Consider the following 23,202-nt stretch of genomic DNA (forward strand, 5'->3'; position numbering starts at 1 on the left):
CCCTGAGATCATGCCCTGAGCTGAAACTGCAAGTCAGATGCTCAAACGACTGAGCCACCTAGGCACTCCGGGGAAGGTTTCTTTTAAAATAGTTTCTTTAGGGGTGCCTGGGTGGCTCAGTCATTAAGCGTCTTCCTTTGGCTCAGGTCATGATCCAAGAGTCCTGGGATCGAGCCCCGCATCGGGCTCCCTGCGCCACGGGAAGCCTGCTTCTCCCTCTCCGACTCCCCCTGCTTGTGTTCCCTCTCTCGCTGTGTCTCTCTCTGTCAAAATAAATAAATAAAATCTTTAAAAATAAATAAATAAAATAGTCCTTTTATATGATGTAAAAGATTTCCCAAACTCTTTTCCCACACTGCAGTCAGAGTGATCTTCCTGAAAAATAAATCTGATCGGGTCATTCCCACTCTTCAGTAACTCCCTTCGTCTCCAGGATTAAGCTCTTTAGCATGGATGGTTTATAGACCACTTCATGATCTGACTCCTGCTTACATTGCTAACTGTATTATCCCCCTACTCTTTTATCTCTGCTTCATCCCCCTTTGTACTTGCTCATTGAGGCTGTGCTCAAAGTTCCACCAGATTGAAACTACTTGTAATTTCTTGACTTTGCAGCATTGCTTCACCTCAGGACCTTTGTATGTGCTATTGTCTGTCTAGAACTTGTCCTCCTTCAGCTCACTCCTACTTATTCTTCAGGTTTTTCCTTGGCGATTACTTTCCACAGTGATCTTTCCCTGCTACCTCCCTCCCAGATTTGGGGTGTTTTCCTGTGCTCCTGTGGCACCCAAACTACTCTGATATCCCATTTGCTGGTTTACTTCACTTACTAGACTATAAGCCGTTTAAGAACACTTATGTCTATAGTATTTGCAGAGGTCTCCCCAACACCTAGCACAGGCTTGGCACATGGTAAGTCCTCAAAATATTTGCTAAATGAATGACCTATAGTCTTTCATCATGAGTAGTTAATGCACTGAAGCAGATCTCCAAGTAGGTACTCCCTTTGGACTTTATATGTGACGAAAGAAACTTCTTCAATTCCTGCCATGTATTCTCTCTCTAAAAACAAATTATGAGATCTCTCCCCTCCCATTTTAATCTTTTAATCTAATAATCTCTGTAATGTAACAACATACAAAGTATAAATTGTTTTTACCGCTTTACTGATTAGCCTTAGTAAGTGGCAGATTTTGGAATCTGAGCTTAGATCTTCCTTTTCTCTTAAACTCACACTCCTTTCTCCATACCCGCCTCTCACTGGGGCTGTTGTTAATCCCTTGGAAATTAGATGTCCAAGGGGCGCCTGGGTGCAAGTCGGTTGAGTGGCTGACTCTTGATTTCGGCTCAGGTCTTGATCTCAGGGTTGTTAGATCGAGCCCCACTTTGGGCTCCGCACCCAGCGCGGGGTCTGCTTGAGATTCTCTCCGCCTCCCCCTCTGCCCCTCCCGCTCGTGTTCTCTCTCTCTCTCAAATAAGTAGATAAATCTAAAAAAAAAAAAGAAAGAAATTAGATGTTCAGTTTATAAGCCAAAACCTGTTGTTGTGCCCCCTTGAATGAGAAAAATAGGGAAAATATACTCTGTAACTTGGTAATGCAAACAGTAGATGAGCAGCTAATTGGATAACTAGGACTGTTTTTAATTATTCTGTTTTGTCTTGGACCTGGAGTATTCATGCTGGCAAGGTCCCTTTGGAAAATCAAGCCAGAGCATGGTGTCGTCACACACATAAATGTAAAAAGCACTTAGTGAGCACGTGGCTCATAAGAGAGTGAACAGGACTAGGCACCACCACACAGAAGAAGTCTAGCTGGGGGCGACCTACTGGGGATGGATGAAGTGTTCTGCACTTTTCACCTCTCAGTTGCTGTTCATAGGACAAGAATTTAGACTAGGAGCAAACTGCCTTTCTGCTAGGAGAGGGGAGAGAGAATCATTTCTGCAGGCCTCAAAGATCCTCGTTATAGTTAGTACCATATCTGGGTCTAGAGCTCATTTTCCCCCCTTCATTCTTTGCCAGGAGGGCTTCTTCTAGTTGCTGCTCTGCCAACTGATCATCCCTCTATACTGAGCAGATGTCACATCAGATGAAGGCCAGGCCATACTTGTCACTCATTCTAATTATTAATGCCTTTTGCTCATTCACAAAATCAAGGCATAAATCACAGCCAACAAGGGCACTTTGTTTTGATAATTGCTCTGGCTGGAGGATGAATAGTTTTCCTGAACTGTTTTATCTCCCTTTTCACCAGAGATTGAATTTCACTTTTACTCCTATGGAGGCCATCAGTTGAATTTATCCAACATTTACAGAGTACCTACTGTGTGCTGGGCAATGGTATACCAAAGAGGAGTGAGACAGAACTTAACGTCCAAGGAGCTTATAGCCTGATAGTACAGATCCACACGAATAGAATATTTTAGTAAGATAGAGCAGGTGCTAAGATGGAATTATATACAGATTCCAAATTCTATCTGGCCATCATATTGCGAGCTAAATATTTCTCCCTCTGCTGTCCTTCTCTAAAGCAGTAGTCCACTCAGTTTGTATCTTTTCCAGACATTTTTTTCTGAGATCTCTAGGATCTCCTCCCATAATTCTCCACACTTTCATTAAAAAACTGATGATTGGTTGAAATTAGCTTATGTGGAAAAATTTAACTTTAACTTTGTAATAATCAGAAGTTTGCCCCTTTGACTTCACTTCCTCTAGTCCTCTCGACTCAGTTACATGATCACTTATTCAACAGTTGACAACAGCAGTTCTTCTGTGGGAGGAACTATACACAGTTGACCAATGTGATTATTTACAGAAAATTTTAATGTCCCTAGAAGCTGTTTCTGTTCACTTCTGTCTTTCTAGCAGTGAAACCTCAAGCATCTTACTTTCTAATTGAGTTTTCCAGTAAAGGGAGTTGAGAAAGAACACAAACATTAGTTCAGGGCTTACTGTGTGCCTGACAAAAAGCTAGGGACATTTCACATCTTGTTCTTGTAGGTGACAACAAATGAAGAACAAACTTTCAAGATATTAGTTAACTTTCTCGGAGTCATACATTTTGTCAGCAGAACTAGCATTTGAACTGCTTTTCTGACTAAAGGCACCTAAGTGCTCGCAGGGATGCTGGGCAGGAAAAAGCGCAGTTGATGTCCGCTGTAGGGTGGAAGTTTAAAACTCTAAATCTGAAATTGCAATAAGTATTTTGTTTGGCTTCTCTTAAAGAATCGAACAATGTGGGGGTGCCTGGGCAGCTAAGTTGGTTAAGCATCTGCCTTGGGCTCAGGTCGTGATCCCAGGGTCCTGGGATCAAGCCCCAAGTTGGTCTCCCTGATCGGCGGGGAGTCCGCTTCTCCCTCTGCCTCTCACTCGTGCTCTCTCTCTCTCAAATGAATAAATAAATATTAAAAAAAAAAAAAAAAAGAAACTGTGGAAACACGACTACCTGGCTGGAGTTCGGCAGTGGCTCCTTCTTTTATGGGCTCACTCCCCAGCCTGCTTCATTCATTCTCAATAATTGGCAAGAATCTCTGGGTGTTTGAGTGTGGGATCCTTCCTCTAAGCAGTGTGGGTTACCAATGCAGTTATCAGCAAGTGGATCATTAGTTCAGCCATAACTGTAGGTTCTACGTAAGCCTCTGCTGACGTCATTTTATTTTTATTTTTTTAATTTTTATTTATTTATTTTTTAAAATATTTTATTTATTTATTTGACAGAGAGAGACACAGCGAGAGAGGGAACACAAGCGGGGGAGTGGGAGAGGGAGAAGCAGGCTTTCCGCCGAGCAGAGAGCCCGACGCGGGGCTCGATCCCAGGACCCTGGGATCATGACCTGAGCCGAAGGCAGACGCTTAACGACTGAGCCACCCAGGCGCCCCTGCTGATGTCATTTTAAACTGAGATTCGCTGTGTGTAATTATTGCCACAAAATTGTATTAAGAATAATAATTAGTTGTGGGGCACCTGGGTGGCTCAGATGGTTAAGCATCTGCCTTCGGCTCAGGTCATGATCCCAGGGTCTTGGGATCGAGTCCCGCGTTGGGCTCCCTGCTCCTTGGGAGCCTGCTTCTCCCTCTGCCTCTGTCTTTCTGGCTGTCATGAATAAATAAATAAAATCTTTAAAAAAAAAAAAGAATAATAATTAGTTGTTTGCAATTACAGAATAAAACAGATTGTTGTAACAGCCTAGATATGTATGTGTATCTGGGTAGAGGGATAATCTTTGGGGTTTGCAGCTGACAGGATTCTTGCAATCAACCCAGTTTAATTGTAGCCAGTTGCCCATTTAAGTATGCCTTTTTGTGTTTGGGAATGTAGTTTTATTCTTTTTTTTTTTTTTTTTCCAAGTAGGCTCCATGTCCAGTGTGGAGTCCAGCATGGGGCCCGAACTCACAACCCTGAGACCAAGACCTGAGCAGAAATCAAGAGTCAGACACTTAACTGACTGAGCCACTCAGGCACCCTGTTTTATCATTTTTAATAGATATTTACATGACAAATTTCTTGTACTCTATAAAAACGTGCATCTGTATTTTCCCATAGGGAAGTAGCAACCCATAGCCAGAAATACCAAACCTTTTGCATTCTGTGAAGATTTCTGGCCACCCACATTTTGATATTGCAAAAGGGATATTATAAGCCCTTGTGCTTTATTTATGTTCACTGGGCATATCTTTTATAGTCCTTTATTTGATAATAAATTACATAAATTGAGTGGCTAAGTGGAGGAGGGAGGAGCATATAGAGCATTTTGGAGAGAGTGAAGAAGACGACTGAGGAATGCAGGGTGACTAATTGAAGAAAGGAAATATATTACCTACAAGCTTTGCCCTTGGGAAAGATCATTCTGTTGGCAGGATGAAGAGGTATAAGATCTCAAGGAGAAAGAACTCACTTATCTAACAAAAAAATATGGGATAGGAATTTGAGGAAAGAAGAGGCCAGTACAGACCAAACAAGATCACTGCTCTTGTGTTTCTTAACTTCTTCAGGAAGCTGCCCCATTCTGGCTCTGCAGACCCATGTTCTGGTGAAAAAAATACCCAGAATCAATATTGTTTGGTAACAAGAAGTTGCATACCACCCACTCTCTATGTTCCTTATTCTTGTAAGAGTGTAGATAGATATGAGTTGGTGAAAGAAGTATTTGAAATCCTCAGTACCTTAGCATTTCCAAATGTGAAGGTTTTCCTGATTATTATTTAATCTTTCATTAGTTGTATTTGTCTTCTTTGCAAGGTTGCCAACACTAGGTCTGTGTTGTGTCTTTGGACTCTGGTGATCTTTGTGGTCTATATTACAGTGCAGTTAGAAGTAGAATAAATATTTGTAGAATGGTAGTTTTAGATCATGCAGGTGTTTAAAGGGTATGACTTGATGTTCTGAATCTTAGATCCTGTTTTTTGTATAGGATACCTGTGGAGTATAGTACATCCTTATAATCCTTTTTATTTCTTTTTTTTTTAAGATTTTATTTATTTATCCATGAGAGACAGACAGAGAGAGAGAGAGAAAGAGAGAGGGAGGCAGAGGGAGAAGCAGGCTCCCCAACGGGCAGGGAGCCCGATGCGGGACTCGATCCCAAGACTCTGGGATCATGACCTGAGCCAAAGGCAGACGCTTAACCATCTGAGCCACCCAGGCGCCCCAATCCTTTTTATTTCTATAAGGTTGGTAGTAATTTCTCATCTTTCATTTCTGATTTTAGTAATTTCAGTCCAAAGAACCAACTTTTGGTTTGTTTGTTTGTTTGTTTGTTTCTTTTTTTTTTTTAAAGATTTTATTTATTTATTTGAGAGAGAGAGAATGAGAGACAGAGAGCACGAGAGGGAAGAGGGCAGAGGGGGAAGCACACCCCCCGCCAAGCAGGGAGCCCGATGTGGGACTCGATCCCGGGACTCCAGGATCATGACCTGAGCTGAAGGCAGTCGCTTAACCAACTGAGCCACCCAGGCACCCTGTTTCTTTATTTATTTACACTAATCTTTATTATTTCCTTCCTTCTGCTTCTTTGGGTTGGGTTTACTTTTTTTTTTGCTCCTAGTTTCTTATGGTGAAAGATTAGATGATTGCTTCGAGATCTTTTTTCTTTTTCAGAATAGGGATTTACAGCTATAATTTCCCTCTAAACACTGTTTTCACTGTACCCCATAACTTTTGGCATATCATGTTGTTTTCATTTATCTCGAAGTGTTTTAAATTTCACAGTGATTTCTTTTTTGACCTGTTGGTTATTTAGGGCTGTGTTATTTAATTTCCATGAATTTGTAAATTTCCTAAATATCTTTTTGTTGCTGATTTCTAATTTCATCCCATCGTAGTTGGAGAGCATACTAAGTATGACTTCAGTCCTTTCAAATTCCCAGTTACTTGTTTTACAGACTAACATGTAGAATATCCTGGAGAGTGTTCTATGTGTATTCTGCTGCTGTTGGGTGGAGTGTTCTTTAGATGTCTTTTAGGCTTAGTTGGTTTATAGCATTGTTCAAGTCTTCTATTTCTGTCTTCTGTATAGCTGTTCAATCTGTTATCCAAAGTTGGAAAGTGAAGTCTTCAAATATTATTGATGAATTGTGTATTTCTCCCTTTAGATATGTCAGTTTTTGCTTCATGTAATTTGGGGCTCTGTTGTTATAAATATGTCTTCTTGATGGATTGAATGTTTATCATTAAAATATCCTTTCTTTGTCCTACTAACAATTTTTGTCTTAAGGCAAATTTTGCCTAATATATTTTTTTTTAAGATTTTATTTATTTATTTGAGAGCAAGCAAGAGAGAAACAGCATGAGAGGGGAGAGGGTCAGAGGGAGAAGCAGGCTCCCCGCCAAGCCGGGAGCCCGATGTGGGACTCGATCCCAGGACCCTGGGATCATGACCTGAGCCGAAGGCAGTCGCCCAACCAACTGAGCCACCCAGGCGCCCAAATTTTGCCTAATATTAATAAAGCCACTCCAGCTCTCTTTTGGTTACTGTGTACATGATGTTCCTTCCTTCCTCCCTTCCTTCCTTTCTCTCTTTCTTTCTTTCTTCTTTTTATTTTCAGCCTTTTTGTGTGTCTGAATCTAAAATCTGTCTCTTGTAGACAGCATTTAGTCAGATAATTTTTTTATCCTTTCTGCCAATCTCTGCCTTTGATTGTTGTATTGAATCCTTTTACATTTAATTTAATTACTGATAATGTAGTATGTTGTTAGTAATTTTGTTATTTTCTATATGTCTTATGTCTTTTCTCTTTCCCTATTACAATCTGCCTTCTTTTTGGCTAAATGGATATTTTCTACTGTGTCATTTTAATTCCCTTGTCATTTTCACTTTTTTTTTTTTTTAAAGATTTTATTTATTTGACAGAGAGAGACACAGCGAGAGAGGGAACACAAGCAGGGGGAGTGAGAGAGGGAGAAGCAGGCTTCCCGCCGAGCAGGGAGCTGGATGTGGGGCTCGATCCCAGGACTCTGGGATCATGACCTGAGCTGAAGGCAGACGCTTAATGACTGAGCCACCCAGGCACACCCCCTCCTTTTTTTTTTTTTAGATTTTATTTTTAAGTAATCTCTACATCCAGTGTGGGGCTTGAACTCACAACCCCAAGGTCAAGGCATGCTCTACTGACTGAGCTAAGCCAGGTACCACTATTTTTTTTTTTTTTTGAGTTATTTCCTTAGTCCTTGTACTAGGGATCATTTAAAATAGTATGTTTTAAGTGCCTATTAAGCCCATCATCTGGGAATCTTCAGTGAGTTTCTAGTGATCACTCTTTTATTTTTTTCTTATATAATGGCCATACTTTCTTGCTTCTTTGCATATTTTTATAAATTGTTGAAAATTGGACATTTTAAATAATATAATGTGACAACCCTGGAAATCAGGTTGTTATTGCTGTTTGTGATTTTTTTGTTTGTTTGTTTATTGATATTTCTTGATAATTCTGTAAAATCTATATTCTTTGTCCTATGCAGCCACTGAAGTCTCAGGGTGGTTAGCTTAATGGTCACCTAATGATTGGACATAAAATTCCTTGAATGCCTGAATCAACAAGTCTCCCAGTCTTTGCTGATGGGCTGTGTGTGTGTGTGTGTATGTGAGGGCCTGCTTCCAACACTGAGGCAAGCAGTTAACAGCCCTGTCTTAGCTTTCACTGACTGCTGGTGCAAAGCCTCGAGGTCAGCCTGAGGTGAGAGCTTAGGGCCTTCTCGGGTCTCTTCTGAGCATGTGCAGCACCCTATACATGGCGTTCTGGATTCCCATGAATACGTTGGAGCCTTTCAAAGCCCTTATGTATATCTCCCTCCCTTTTTTCACTTTTAAGTTTTTGGTTAGCCTATTGTTTGTCCCACATGTTATTTACTACTTCAGACAGCTGCAAAATTAGCCAGTTGTAATTGTGTTTGACAAAGGCTTTTCACTGGGCAAACTCAGAGGTAGGTTCAATACAGACAGCCTTGCAAGGGGATTCTTCCAGGAAACCACCAGCCAGGTCAGATAATGACAGTTTTTTTGAAATGAGACTTTAGAGGACCTCTAAACCCACTCTGTTCCTTCTGGTGGCTGCCAGGCTGCTAATCACCATGATTGCCTGCTGTTGGTTTTCCTTTTTTTTTTTTTTTTTAAGATTTTATTTATTTATTTGACCCAGAGAGAGCACAAGTAGGCAGAGTGGCAGGCAGAGGGAGAGGGAGAAGCAAGCTCTCTGCTGAGCAGGGAGCTGGACGTGGGGCTCGATCCCAGGACCCCAGGATCATGACCTGAGCCGAAGGCAGCCGCTTAACCAACTGAGTCACTCAGGCGCCCCAGCCTGCTGTTGGTTTTCAAGGCTACTACAGAGTTGGAGAAAATGAAATAGGAATGGTGCAAGTTAAAATCACACAAAGCTTGTTTTTCTTACCAAGATACCAATTTTTTTTTTTAATAAACATTCTCTGGATTATTTCAAGTTTTTGGTTAATTTCCAGGATTATGAAAAAGTTGATTCTAATACCTTCTGCCAGTCTTCTCATTGCTTTTATGGAGTAAGGAGTTTTCAGAGGTTCTTAGGCCACCATTTTTGCTGATGCCCACCTGTGGAATATAGGAAAAGTATGGAACCTGAAATTAAGGTCCCATTTTCCAACTTAGTATTTCTTGGTTTTGGGATGACCAGTTGACCAAGGAATCTAAACTTCTATTTCTTTTTTTTTTTTTTAAGATTTTATTTATTTAACAGAGAGAGACATAGCGAGAGCAGGAACACAAGCAGGGGGAGTGGGAGAGGGAGAAACAGGCTTCCCGCAGAGCGGGAGGCCCGATGTGGGACTCGATCCCAGGACCCCGGGACCATGACCTGAGCCGAAGGCAGACGCTTAACAACTGAGCCACCCAGGCGCCCTAAACTTCTATTTCTTCGTATTAAAAATGGGCATATTAATATCCACCTCTCAGACTTACTATAGGGATTAAGTGAGATAATATATTTAATGCATATTGGATAAAAACTAATCTGTAAATCATTATCAAATGGGAGGACACATAAGGAGTTTAAAAGGCAAAAAATGAAAAAAAATTATATCATTCAGGTTTTGTTGGTGGAAGCAGAGGCACTTTGAGTAGTTTTGGGATGCCATCAAGGGGCTTACTAAAGGAATAAGATGTTATACGAACGTGCGGAGAGCTGGAGAAATGAAGGTGTGGAAGAGGGAGTAGAAGGATCAGGGAAAGAAATCATTTCCCAGTCTGCTTGAAGCACTGGCACAGTGGAGAAGTCAGAACTTACCAGGGCATCTGAGAAGCCGAGTCCTTCCAGCCATTGAAATGGGAGCATAAAGGAGGAATTTGTGGAGAGATCTGTGGAAAGCTGTTGTCTATATGTAGCTCCCAGCCTGGGGGTCCCCAGTGAAACATCTGATGGTGGTCCCGGGGCTGCTTTTGGTTGGCAGGGTCCACAATCAGAAGCATAAGCTGGATACATAGAGCAAAGGACAAGCTGGAATCTGCAGGACATCTCTGCATCTTGTGTGACACCATACTTAACCACGGCCACCTTCCAAGAGTAAAGGCTGTTGCTTTACTTCTGCCTTTCAGATCCCCAACAAATTCCCCCCTGACCAACTGTAATGCAAAATCTGAAGGGAAAGGGATTTTTGGAAACATAGTTTCCCCCTGAGGCAAGTTGACATAGCGGTACATATGACTTACTAGGCCTTCCATGGGATCTACTGACTCCCATAAACCCACTGACTCATCATGGTGATGTTCTGGGTCCCAGAGGAATAGCATTAACTAAGAACTTACCAACCCTGAAAAGACAGTTATTTCTTTTCCCCCAGGAAAGAATTACCTGGCAATGTTAAAGTTTAAGTCTTTGGGGGAAGACAAGGGAAGAATTATGGTATATGATAGTTATGTTATAGTGGGGTCCTTCCTCACCAGTATGGGCTTGCCTCTTCCTTCTTTTCTCCCTCCCTCCCTCCCTTCTTTCCTTCCTAATTTTTTTTAAGAGGCTCTGTCTGACTCTGAAATCACTCAAGGATTTTTATTTCTGTTATTTCTAGGCAGAAGAAATCCTTAGGCAAGAGCTGGAGAAAAAAGAAACGCCGAGTTTGTACTGCTTGCTTGGAGACGTCCTTCGAGACCACTCTTGCTATGACCGGGCCTGGGAGCTGTCCCGCCACCGCAGCGCTCGGGCCCAGCGCTCCAAAGGCCTTCTTCATCTGCGGAACAAGGAGTTCAGAGAATGCGTGGAGTGCTTTGAGCGCTCAGTGAAAATCAATCCCATGCAGGTGAGACAATTCAGAAAGCCCCATCCGCGCCGGGCACTTAGCTCTGCTTTGCTTTGGTTTCTTACTGAATGAGTACCTGCCTGGTGAGCTTCTCTTTGCAAGCTGAGAGCCTCTGCCAATCACTGCTTTTTGCTCGTCATCGAAAGCATTGGCTTTCTCTTAGGCACTTTCTGTTGTGTTTCTGTTATTGACTTTTTTGTTTTATTTTGTTATTTCTTTCCTTTAACTGTCCTTAAGACACATGCAGCTATGACAGTTAGGTTCCGTTTTCAGCAGCTATGTTAGGAGGAAATGAATGGGAGTCTGACTTACAGCCTCTGTAGGACTGGGGCAGGGCGTTGTGGAAATCAATAATGAAAGCAAAGCTCAGGGCACCTGGGTGGCTCAGTTGGTTAAGTGACTGCCTTCGGCTCAGGTCATGATCCTGGAGTCACAGGATCGAGTCCCGCATCGGGCTCCCTGCTCGGCGGGGAGTCTGCTTCTCCCTCTGACCCTCTCCCCTCTCATGTTCTCTCTCTCTCTCATTCTCTCTCTCAAATAAATAAATAAAATCTTTAAAAAAAAAAAAAAGAAAGCAAAGCTCATATAAACAGGGTGACATCTAGAATGGATTATTGATCATTTAAGAAAAAGTATATTTACATATACAAAAATATTTTTAAATGTTTAAAAAATTTTTAAGGTTTGAAAACATAATACGAAAAGAGTCTGGATCTTTAAAATACGTGACAAGTCAATCTACAGGAGAGGACCTAATTTTGAGGGGGAAGAAATTGACCTTACTTTGTACTTAATAATAGTTGGTAAAATGATTTTATTCTCAGAAATGGTCATTGTTTTTTTAAGCCATCCTTTCTTTATGACTGCTTTCCTATTTCGCCAGATGCACACATTACTGTCAACCATGGGTCCTGACAGACATGCAGACTGAATTGGTAGAATTCTGGTTAAAATACTAATTTGTAATCAGCTCCTACTGTTTACTGAGCACTTACTGTATGCCAGATACCTTGCTGGGCATTTTGCCAGTATTTGAACTCAAGACAGTCTGACCAGAGAGCCTGTATGCTTTTTTTTTTTAGAAATTGTGGTAAAAAGCTCATAACATGAAATTTACCATCTTCATCATTTCTAAGTGTACAGTTCCGTAGCATTAGTTGCATTCCCATTGTTGTGCAACCATCACCATCTGCCATCTCTACACCTTTTTTTATCCCGTAAAACTAAAACTTTGTATGCATTGAATGGTAGCTCCCTATTCTCCCCTTTCTTTAGTCCCTGGCAACCATCCTACTTTCTGTCTCTGTGAATCTGACTACTGTAAGTACCTCAGATGAGTAGAGTATTTGTCTCTTTGTGACTAGCTTATTCCACCAGCAGAATGTCAATGTTGTAGCATGTGTCAGAATTTCCTTCCTTTTTAAGGCTGCATAATATTCCATGGTAATGGATGTACCACCTTTTGTTTATCTGTCCATGGTTGAACACTGGGTTGTTTCTACCTCTTGGCTCTTACGAATAGTGCTGCTATGAACAGGTGTGGGCAGAGATGACCATTTTTGAACTGGGTAGATTTGGGGCATATCTTTTATATAGAAAAAAATTGGAAGTACATCTTTGAGCTAATTGCTTTCTTCACTCTGGGTAATGAATACAGTGAGAACCTTCCAAATCAGCTGGCTGGTAAGAGATCCGGGGAAGAGATTAGCAGCAGAAATTAACAGATGCATTCGGCAGCAAGGATGTTTAAAGTATACTTAGAGTTGGTTTTTATTGACCGCTTGCTCTAAGTCAGTGGTTGTCAGGTGGGGCGGATTCTGCCCTGCAGGGGCATTTGGCGCTTTGGGGGTGGGGGGCGGCTATGGGGGCTACTACTGCCATCTAGTGGGTGGGGTCCAGGGCTGCTGCTACACATCCCATAATGCACAGGAGAGCCCCTAAGGTCAAGAATTATCCAGCCTAAAATGTCAGTAGTGCCGAGATCGACAAACCCTGCACTAATGTGATTATCCCGAGGCTTTTTTTTTTTTTTTTTTTTGTCCCAGTAGAAAACAGAACTCAATATTGTGTTGTCAAAATTGTACTTTTACTTTTAGGAAAATTGTATCCTCTCCTTGTTTATCTTAGTACCCCTGCCTAAAATTTGCCTACCCACAGCTGCCCCAAAGGAGTGAAAAACAAACTCCCTCTTAGCCTCCATAATGTAAGTTAAATCAGTGCCATGTTCATCACGAACATGGATTACTCTCCCAAGCACACAGTCTCTTCCCAACAGACTGGCATTCACATTTTCCTTGTTTTCTTCCTGCCTCACCGGCTCCTCCTCCTCAGTCTTGGTGGGTTCCTAGGCTTAGTCCTTGGACCTTGTCTCTGTCTATGCTGACTCCCTGGACTTCATCTGCTCCCATAGGTTCGATACTGTCTATACACCAATAACTCCCCCATGTGGGTTTTAGCCCCATTTTCTCCCCTGAACTCTAGTCCCCTGTGTCTGACTGCTCCCTCAGTCTCCCCATGCGTTACTCCAACTTAATATCTCCAGTGTCTGAGATACTGTTCTCCTCCTCCTAAAGACTTTGGTCCCCATGGTTATCCCCATCCTAAATTACCCTGACTGGCCTTCCTGCCTCTGTCCGTATTCCCATCTGCCTCTTCTCAGTGACCATCCCAGTGGGTCCTTTCAAATGTGAGTCAGGTGTGTCATTCCTCTGCTCCATTCCCTAGTGATAACAGCCCAGATCCCTGAATGGCCGGCTGGGCTTCTCCCAGCCTAGCTCCTCCCATTACCCTCCCCGCCTCACTCACCCCACATTAGCCTCTTTGTTCTTCCCTGAATATTCTAGACACGGTCCTGCCTCAGGGTTTTAGAACTTGCTCTCCCTCTGCCCAGAATGTTCTTCCAGGTATCTGCATACCTCACTCCCTTGTCTCATTCAAGTCGTTGCTCAAATGTCACTTGTTCAGCGGGGCCTTCCACGATCATTCTGTGTAAAATCACAGCCCACTTTCCACCTCTCTCTTATACTCCTTACTTTCTTTCCCTGCTTTTTCTCCAGAGCACTTAGCACCTTCTAATATTTTTACAGTTTACTTTGAAAAAAGAATTCTATTTCTCCTTCCCTAGAATGTAAGTCCTATGAAGGCAGGTATATTTTCCTGGTGCCTGTAACAGTGCCTAGCACCTCCTGGGATTCAATAAATATTTGTTGAGTGAGCAAATACATAATATCTTTAACTAGTTAGTCAATCAGATATACATACTAATTGTCTGCTCTGCACAGAACATCAAAACAGGAGCAGCAGATTGCCAGAGAGGCTGGTTTATACCCTCTGGTACAATCCAGTGAAGCGAACGTGGCGAAGAGTATAAGGCATCAAAGAAATAGCAAGTGAGTTATTTGTGAAGCACTAGTTATATAGCCGTCAAAGAGGTAGTAGAGATAGAATGGTAGATAATGAAGATAGGATGTTGCATTTGGCTTCGGAGGACAGTACTTGAATAGGCCAGGAGGACCGTGGTTGAGGGCATCCCAGGCAGGTGGACAGTATGAGCAAAGCCCTGGAAACAGAAAGAGAAGGTTGTGTGTGTGTGTGCGTGCGCATGTGTGTGTGTGTGTGTTTGTTGGGAACAGAGGAGTTAGCGAATAGGCTAGTTTTGCAGAGTAAAAGGGAATAGGGCAGTTTCATTGGGAAATCTGGACTGGAGCCAGATTATAGACGGTCTTAAATGTGAGGCTAAGCTCTTTGGCTTTTTACTTGACGGACAGGGAGCCATTGAAGGGCTGATTTGTGTTTGGCTTTGTTCTGAATGAAGGAATGTGGTTTGCATGGAGGTAATTTAGGCTTATTGTCCTGGCAACATTGTGGCTGTGTGAGATACTAGATGTGGGCAGGTTTGGGAGGCCAGCACTAGTCTAGCGTGACAGTTACTGGTATGGCAGGGGCAAGAGGAAAACGGGATGGATTTGAGGGAATCTGCAAGGGAGGACTTGACAGGGCTTGATGGTCTCATTATATAATTTTGAATTAATTACTTAGCAAGACAAAGCAATGACAGTTGCTCAAAGCAACATCACAATACAAACAGATGTGATGTGAGGGTATTTTGTAGTTTGTCATATGGATCCAGTTGAGGCAGGCTGTGAGCCATGCCCAAGTATGCAGCCATTCGATGCTGCAGTTGTACCGAACTACTACAAGATGCACACTTGGACTCTGTAGGCATGAGAACCCGGGATCTGAGTTTGAACTCTCTCTGGAGAAGGAGAGCTCCTACATGCTGCCATCTCCGTTAAGTTCCGGAATAGAAGGAAAATAGAAGAACGGAATTTAATAGAAAAAGGAATTTAAAGAAATGTATTCTCTTCTTTCAGACATTTCTGAACAGTTAGGTTTAATCACAAAACTTAGGCAAAATGACAGTGATACTTGAATGGCTTTTGTGCATTGCAATGATTTTCTGAAACCACATTGGTATAAAAACAGGAGTGTTTGGTTTTATACAGGGAGGGTCTGCAAAACCAAATGCGCTGTCTGCGGTACATTTGTTAGAGAACCAGAAGATGTGTGTACCATTTCCATGTGTGCTTTCGAGATGCCGGCTGTTGTCCACTCATTCCTACCTGTTTCATTTTCCCAAGAAACTTCTGAAACAACTAAAATTCATCCTTAGACTTGAGTTTGTGGGCTGTTGGAAGCTGAAGAAAGTGGGAGGAAATGGTAGCCAAACCTCCCAAGCAGGGTCTCACAGTGTCAGGACCAGAAGTAAAACAGAAATCCTTATGTCTACTTACTATTCCCATTGTCCCCTACTCTTATGTAAAAAATAAAACAAGGAAATTGCTCCGATATCAAACCAGTATGTGTAGCTCTGAAAAAGGAAAATATCACTTCCTATTATTTTTTCCACCCTCTCCCAGTACACACACTATATTCCTTTTCTTTTGTCAGTCCCTCCCCAGCACGCACCCCGCTATACCCCATTTATTTTCCTGAACTCTCCTCCTTATTGAACTGGTCACCCACCTTTGTAAGGTTATATGATGTTACTGCAGTGATTATGTCCAGTGATTATATGCGCAGGTGGAAGGGCTATCTACAGTCAAGAGGAGGTGGGTGGTCACCACGACTGACCGGGTCAGGGAAGGCTGTGCTGGAGATGGTGCAGGGCTTAGCTCAAGTGTGCCCGAAATGGGGGAAGGTGGGTAGATGTTCAGAAGGGGAACTGGCTTCCCAGGGAGAAGAGCGTGACGAAAGCCATGAATTTGAGTGTTCGTTCAACATAAATGGTTTATGTTTGTTATTCTGGTAACCCATCCCATTTAGCATTTGTCCCAAGATTTTTCATTTTTAAATGAAGTATTGTTCTCTGTGACAATAGTTGTACTTCAAAAAATATACCCTTAAAAAATGATAGGCAAGCATGCTTCCCATGGGTATACAAGAGAGGGAATATAGTAGAGTGTTTAAGGTTCTGTAGCCCTACAACCCGGGCTTGAGTACCAGTTACACCATAACTGCTGGAGTGCCTTTAGGCAAGTGGCTTAATAGTCTCTAAACCTCAGTTTCCTCACCTGAAAAATGGAGGAAATAATAGGACCTACCTCGTAGGGTTGATGTGAGGATTAAATAAGACAGTTAATACAAAATGCACATTGCCTGACACATAGTGAGTTATCAAGAATTGTTACAGTGGTGCCTGCCTTGCTCAGTCGGAAGAGTATGTGACTCTTGATCTCGGGGTTGTAAGTTTGAGCCCCAAGTTGGGTGTAGAGATTACTTAAAAATAAAATTTTTAAGAGCGAAAAAAAAATAAATGAAGTATTATTAATTGTTGCATAAAAAGCAGTTGGAGTGGGTTTTCACGGACATCCACTTTGTACTTCCATCTTCCGCCATAGTCTCATCTATATTATATTTAAAGCCTGTGCAGTGGACAGAGCTCCCACGTACAGTGCTAAAATCTGAACAATGACCAGTAACAGCCTATTTCTTTTTTTCCAACCCTTTGCTGATACAACTTGCTTATGTTACCCTTTCAAGGACAGCGTGCAGGATGCTTGCTGATATAACCTACTGTGCTTGCTCAGAGGTGCTGAGAACAGTCACCTCCTTCAGGTCCTGGGTGTTGGTAGGTGAAATACTGGAACCAGTGTCTTTATAAGCCCCCTGGCATATATCAGACATTTGTGCCAAGCTGTGGCCCGCACGAGGCATGACGTTACCTGACTACCAGTTGGCAGGATTAGTGGGAAATATGGGGAATCATAGGCTAGCTGTATGGGGAGCAGAGCAGAGCAGACCTAAATAAAGCATGTGGGGAACAGTCTGAATTCTCTTGCTACAGTGGTTTGATCACTTATTGTATGGCCTACATGTACCACTATTTTTATATAATGTGGCTTGGTAACTTTTTGTATAGTTTATAATAAACCCTTTGGCAGCATTCATTTTCAAAAAGCAAACAAACCAAAAAAGTGTGTTTTTAGAGGACAGTAAGGAACTCAATTCTCATTTGTCAAGAGAGCTAATGAACTTGCACAAAATGTAGTTAACATTTACCCTCCACCTCACAGGCCATGGTGATGACACTGACTATGTGAAAACCAGAAGACCTGTCTGTTGAAGAAACGTTAGCATTTATGTCAAAAGTTAGTACTTTTTGTTTTTTTAAAGAAGTCATGTCCAAAGATGACGATTTAATATGCGGCTATAGGAGTTGCGTTTTCATGTCATTCTATGAGGCTTGACTTTTTATCTAGAGCAAATGAAAATGAGTACAAATCGTTTACAGGATTGGTCCATACCATATTTTCTTGTATGTGTATGAAAAGTTGAGATCATAGGTGTTAATGTGCTAGCTTGTTTAACAGAACTAGTTCAGTACCAGTTGAATTTACCAGTTCAGTATCAGTGACATTAGATGCTTCCAATGGAAAATTTGTTAATTCTGTTCTCATAATGGTTTAATTTTTTTCACCCAGTTAATGGATTCAAAATAAAATTTTAGGAAATTAATTCTCTTAAAGGTGAAACATCTGACATTATTCTGAATGCTGTTATAAGTTAACAAGTTAAACATAACAGATAAAAGTATTATTTTTTTAGTGGTGATAATAAGGATATAAATTTTGGTAAAATAAGGCAACATGGTAAAAAGAATGCTTTTTCCGAATTAAGAAAACCTGTGGAGCGTGAATGTACTTGGATTTGGTTGTAGTGGTAGACATATTATGGTAGTGGTAGACAGGCTTCTACTAATGGATATAAAAACTGGCTCTTGTCATTTACAAATATTTTCATATACACTGTTTGGATAATTGAATTATAAGATTCTTGTGACATGTCTGATGTTGAATTAAAATTTGTATAGTGTGGCAGTATATACTTTTCTGTTTCTGCCCATCATCAAGTGGGCTTTAAAAATGTTTGAGGTTTTGAAGAATTATTTTATAAATCAATTTTAAGTGTCCTACAATGATATGAACTTTTTAAGAAAAAGAGTCTTTTGCATTTTGGCTGCATTGTGTTCATAATCAGTTGGAAATCTTTTATTTTTATGTACTCAATTAATGGAGTTCCAAAAAAACTTCAGCTTTTTAAAAAAAAGTTTTTAGCAAATTGTAATTATTGAAGACAACACTTTCATACAGGGAGACATTGAAATTTTCCATAAAAAGGAATAATGAGAGCTCAAATGATAGACAGGATTTAATTTTAAAATGTAAAATTAACTTTTGAATATCTTTCTGTATTAGTCTGCTAGGGCTGCCATAACAAAATGCTACAGACTCAGTGGTTTAAATGACAAATTTAGTTTCTCACAATTCCAGGAGGTAACAGTCCAAGATCAGGGTGCCTTCAGGGTTGGTTTCTGGTGAGGTCACTCTTCCTGGCGTTTGGATGACAGGGCTTTTCCTCTGTGTGCCTACAGTTCTCTTCTTATAAGGACACCACCAGTCCTATCAGATTAGGGCCCCACCCCTATGACCTCATTTCATTTTCATTATTTCCTTAAAGGTCCTATCTTCAAGCATAGTCACACTGGGGGTTGAGTTTCAACATTTGAATTTTAGGGGTTTAATTTAGTTTATAACATCCACTTAGGAGGAATCTTTTCTTTGTAACCTTTTATTAAGCAAATTTCAATTTCATAAAATATACAATAGCAGAGAGACTACTATAATGAGCCCCTTCCCACATGCGTCAACCAGCTTCAACAGTTACTAATGCATGGCTGATCTTATTTCATCAATATTTCCCTGACTCTACCCCATATTATTTTGAAACAAATCCAATATATCAAATTATTTAATTTTTAAAATGTTTGAGTATGTATCTCTGAAGAAATGACTTTAAAAAGTAACCATAATGGGGTGCCTGGGTGGCTCAGTCGGTTAAGCATCTGCCTTCAGATTAGGTCATGATCTCAGGGTCCTGGGATCGAGCCCCACATTGGGCTCCCTGCTCAATGGGGAGTCTGCTTCTCCCTCTCCCTCTGCCCCTCCCCTCTGCTCGTGCTCTCTCTCTCTCTCTCTCAAATAAATAAATTAAAAATCTTTAAAAAACAGTAATCATGATACCATTGTACTTAAAACATCAGTAATAATTTGTAGGAAACTTTTTTTTTTAAGAGGGGTCGGGGGGAAGGGCAGAGGGAGAGAGAGAGAATCCCAAGCAGACTCCACGCTCACACGGAGCCCGATGCCAGACTTGATCTCATTACCTGAGCCGAAATCAAGAATCGGACACTTAACCAACTGAGCCACCCAGGTGCCCCTGCAGAAAACTTGTTTTGAGCTTCTGATTTTAATTGAATAAATTTATATTTTATACTAGAATTAGGCCTATTAGTAGTCTCTAAATCCTGGTGAAACTTACAAAGAATTATAAATAGAGACAACTTATTTGATGAATTTTGTCTCATTAAAAATATTTGTTCAGGGCACATGGATGGCTCAGTTGGTTAAGCATCTGACTCTTGATCTCAGCTCAAGGTCCTACTTAAAAAAAAAATTGGGTCCTACTTAAAAAAAACTGGGTCACCCAGGTGGCCCATTCGTCTAGGCATCTGCCTTCGGCTCAGGTCATGATCCCAGGGTCCTGGGACTGAGTCCTGCATCAGGGTCCTTGCTCAGTGTGGAGCCTGCTTCTCCCTCTGCCTGCCCCTCCCATGCTTGTGCTCTCTCTCTCTTTCTGTCAATAAATAAATAAAATCAATTTAAAAAAAAGAACCACAAAACTTCCCTTCACTTTCAAAAATGTTGCAGTTTGAACAATATATTACATGCCTTCCTAAGTTAGCATTATCGAGAACCTACCCTGTACAGACACGGATGTGGGAATGAATTTGGCTGTGTCATTCTGTCAGCAGAGAGCAGAGAGTTTCCACCAGGGAGTGACATGGGTAGAGCTGTCTGTGAAGGGACCTACATGCCTTTCTTCAGGATTATCCAACCCTGTAGATGTGGATGTCTCTTGTGGTTTTGAATAAAAGAGTGATATGACAAAAATGGTATTATAGGAAGTTTAAATAAGGAATGAATGTTATGGATGAGTAGGCAGTGGCTTTAGCAGCGAGGGTGGAAAGATAGAACAGGTTGAAGCCTCATTACAAGGGGAAATCTTCTGAGACTTAATCATTTGGACTGGCAGGATAGAGGGAGAGCTTGGAATCCGAGAGGTTGCCAGTTTTCTCAGTTGTTTGGTGAAAAAGGAAGATGTCCCTGTTGATAAAACATAAATAATTCAAGAAGAAGGGAAAATATCTTTTACAGGAGGAGGTGATGTGATTTTGGATATTGAATATGAAGGCATGTCACTATATCTAAGCAGAGAGGGCCGATCGCCCATTGGACGTAAGAGCCTGACAGTAGGAAGGCTAGAATTGAGCTTGCAGATTTGGGGCTTTTTTGTGGAAGTAAGATGAAGCCATGCAAGTGAATGAATTCTTGACACAAAATCTTGGAAGAGAACACTGAGCAAAATCCTGACAGGTAGAAGAAATAGCACCAGTGAAAAAAATTTCAAACAAAATACCCCAGAGTCTCGGTCAGAAGGGTAGGGATTCATGGAAACTAAAGGAACAACAGTATTAGTGAGTAATTTCACATGTGGTGGTGAAGTCCAGAGAGGGCCAAGAAGAGGTCACTGGATTTGGAGCTCACGAATGACTTTCAGAACCAGCTTCAGAAGGTTTAGAGTGGGTGGCATGTGAGAACAAGGATATGGCATCTGTAGACTGTTCATATTGGGAGCATGTCAGAGAGACGAGATTCAAAATGTCATGTACAAGGGGCGGAAGAGGCAGGTAAATCTTTGCAAGATACTGGAGACCATGGTTGAGGGCAGTGGATAAAGGAGAAAGTGAATCCAGCGGATGGAGGAGAGATTGAATGTTATATAGAGAGGGAAAGATAATTAGGGAAGATCATTCTAGGGAAGAGTGAAATGAGAAGAGATGAAGGTGTTAGCTCTGGAAAAGGAATAATATTTCTAATGAGACTGGAAAGAAGATGAGAGCATTACTATTATAATAGCAATTTCTATTTATTAACCATCTTCTATAGTCTAAGCTAGAATGTAAGTGTAAACCATTTTGAGGTATTGAGGGGGCTATGGAAGAATTGTGTTAAGACATGGCCTCTTGCCCTCCTGTGGTTTCTATGGGCTAAATGAGGAGAGGAGGCAGAAATAACTTTGTATGTGGCCAGGGAGTACAGTAAATAGACAGCATGCTTTGGATGCCTAGTGATGGCAGTATGAATGAGGATGTGAACGGTCCGTAAAGGCCTGATGTGGATGTTCTGAACTAGGAAGAATGGTTGGGATTTGGATGGGAGGCAAAAGTTGGGAAAACATGTTTCAGGAAAGGAGACTAGCAGATGCAAAAACCAACCATATAGCCACAAAGATTTCTTGATAACTATTGGTTTCCACTGTTCATTTTTTATTTAGTTATAATAATAATAGTAGCAGCTCACATTGAGTATTTACTAGGTGCCAGTCTAAGCATTTTGCATATATTTTTAATCCTCACCACAATCCTTGAGGTACTTACTGTTTTACCCTCATTTTACAGATAAGGAAGCAGAAGGTTAAGTAATTTGTACCAGTTCCCGAAGCTTATGATGGGGGAGCTGGGATTTGAACCTGGACTTTCAGGTTCCAGAGTTTTTACTCTTAACCTCTTCCTTCTTGCCTCTAGAGGACATTGTCTTATATTCAGAAGTAATGGTGGATTTGGTTGAGGTCTAGTTAGAAGTTATGAGGGGTGCCCGCGTGGCTCAGTAAGTTAAGCATCCGACTCTTGGTTTTGGCTCAGGTCATGGTCTCAGGGTCATGAGATTGAGCCCCTCATTGGTCCTACGCTCAGCGTAGAATCTGCTTGAGATTCTCTCTCTCCCTCTGACCCGCCCCCGTTCACGTTCTCTCTCCCTCTCTCTAAAATTAAATAAATAAATAAAAACTCAAATTTAAATAAATAAATAAAATCTTAAAAAAGAAGTTATAGAAAGTTTTGAACACAAAACTGTCATACTTGAATTTTTTTCTTCCTTGAATGAAGAACCACTGGGGTTTTCATCAGGAGCAAAGAGAAGTTATAACTTGGGTATTTTCGAATGATCGAGCACGTGACAGCAAGTGACTGCAGGACTGGGGAATTTTAGAGGATCTGAGGCAGCCCTTCCCAGCCCATTCTGTACGGAAGACCACACTTCTGTGACACAATACTCTGATAGAATTGTTAATTATCTTCGGAACTTGTGCTCCTTCTTGATCTGTAGCGGTTAATTTACGATGTCATCGTAGTTTTTGAAAGAAGAAAGTGGTTTTTTTGGAAATGGAGTTAAAGAGTTTCTGTTGTGAACTGGTATTAGCTGTGGTGGAAAGACTCATGGAATTGGAGCTTACATTCCGACGGAGAAGACAGAATGAACATATGTGAATAATATGTAGAGAAAAAAGAGATGCTTTTCCTTTTTTTCTTCCTCTCTCATATTGGTAAGCAATAAAAAATGAAACTCTTAGAGTCTCCCTTGCATAACTGCCAGGAAACACAAGCACTGCAGTTAACATCTGGGCTGTAGCTGTGACTCCAGGATGGTGGGGAGGGCAGAAGACTTGCTGCCCCGAACCTGATTCCGAATCCTAGAGGCTGCAAGGAACATAATGTAGGTCAGTCACCTCATCTTTCTTTTTTTCTTTTAAAGATTTTATTTATTTATTTGAGAGAGAGAGACACAGCGAGAGAGGGAACACAAGCAGGGGGAGTGGGAGAGGGAGAAGCAGGCTCCCCGCCGAGCAGGGAGCCCGATGCGGGACTCGATCCCGGGACTCCAGGATCATGACCTAAGCCGAAGGCCGTTGCTTAACCAACTGAGCCACCCAGGTGCCCACCTCATCTTTCTGAGCTTCAATTTCCGTATTTATAAAGTGGAGATTATAAT

General features: G+C 41.4%; 1 protein-coding gene across 13 annotated transcripts in view; it reads left to right on the forward strand.

Annotated features, from left to right (window-relative positions):
• The window catches only part of TTC27 (tetratricopeptide repeat domain 27), a 168,388-nt gene that overhangs the window by 105,199 nt on the left and 39,987 nt on the right, over nt 1–23,202 (forward strand). For all 13 annotated transcript variants that reach the window (XR_010405508.1, XR_010405510.1, XR_010405509.1 and 10 more), the window contains one exon: nt 10,526–10,753. Coding sequence is in view for 9 of the 13 variants with exons in the window: in XM_064572083.1 (XP_064428153.1) it covers nt 10,526–10,753 (228 nt within the window). In the remaining 4 variants the exon portion in view is untranslated. The remainder of the gene's footprint in view (nt 1–10,525; nt 10,754–23,202) is intronic.

Source organism: Mirounga angustirostris, unplaced genomic scaffold (assembly GCF_029215605.1).
Source record: "Mirounga angustirostris isolate CCGP_5_RB_7025 unplaced genomic scaffold, mMirAng1.0.hap1 SCAF_10, whole genome shotgun sequence".
In the NCBI taxonomy this organism is placed as follows: domain Eukaryota; kingdom Metazoa; phylum Chordata; class Mammalia; order Carnivora; family Phocidae; genus Mirounga; species Mirounga angustirostris.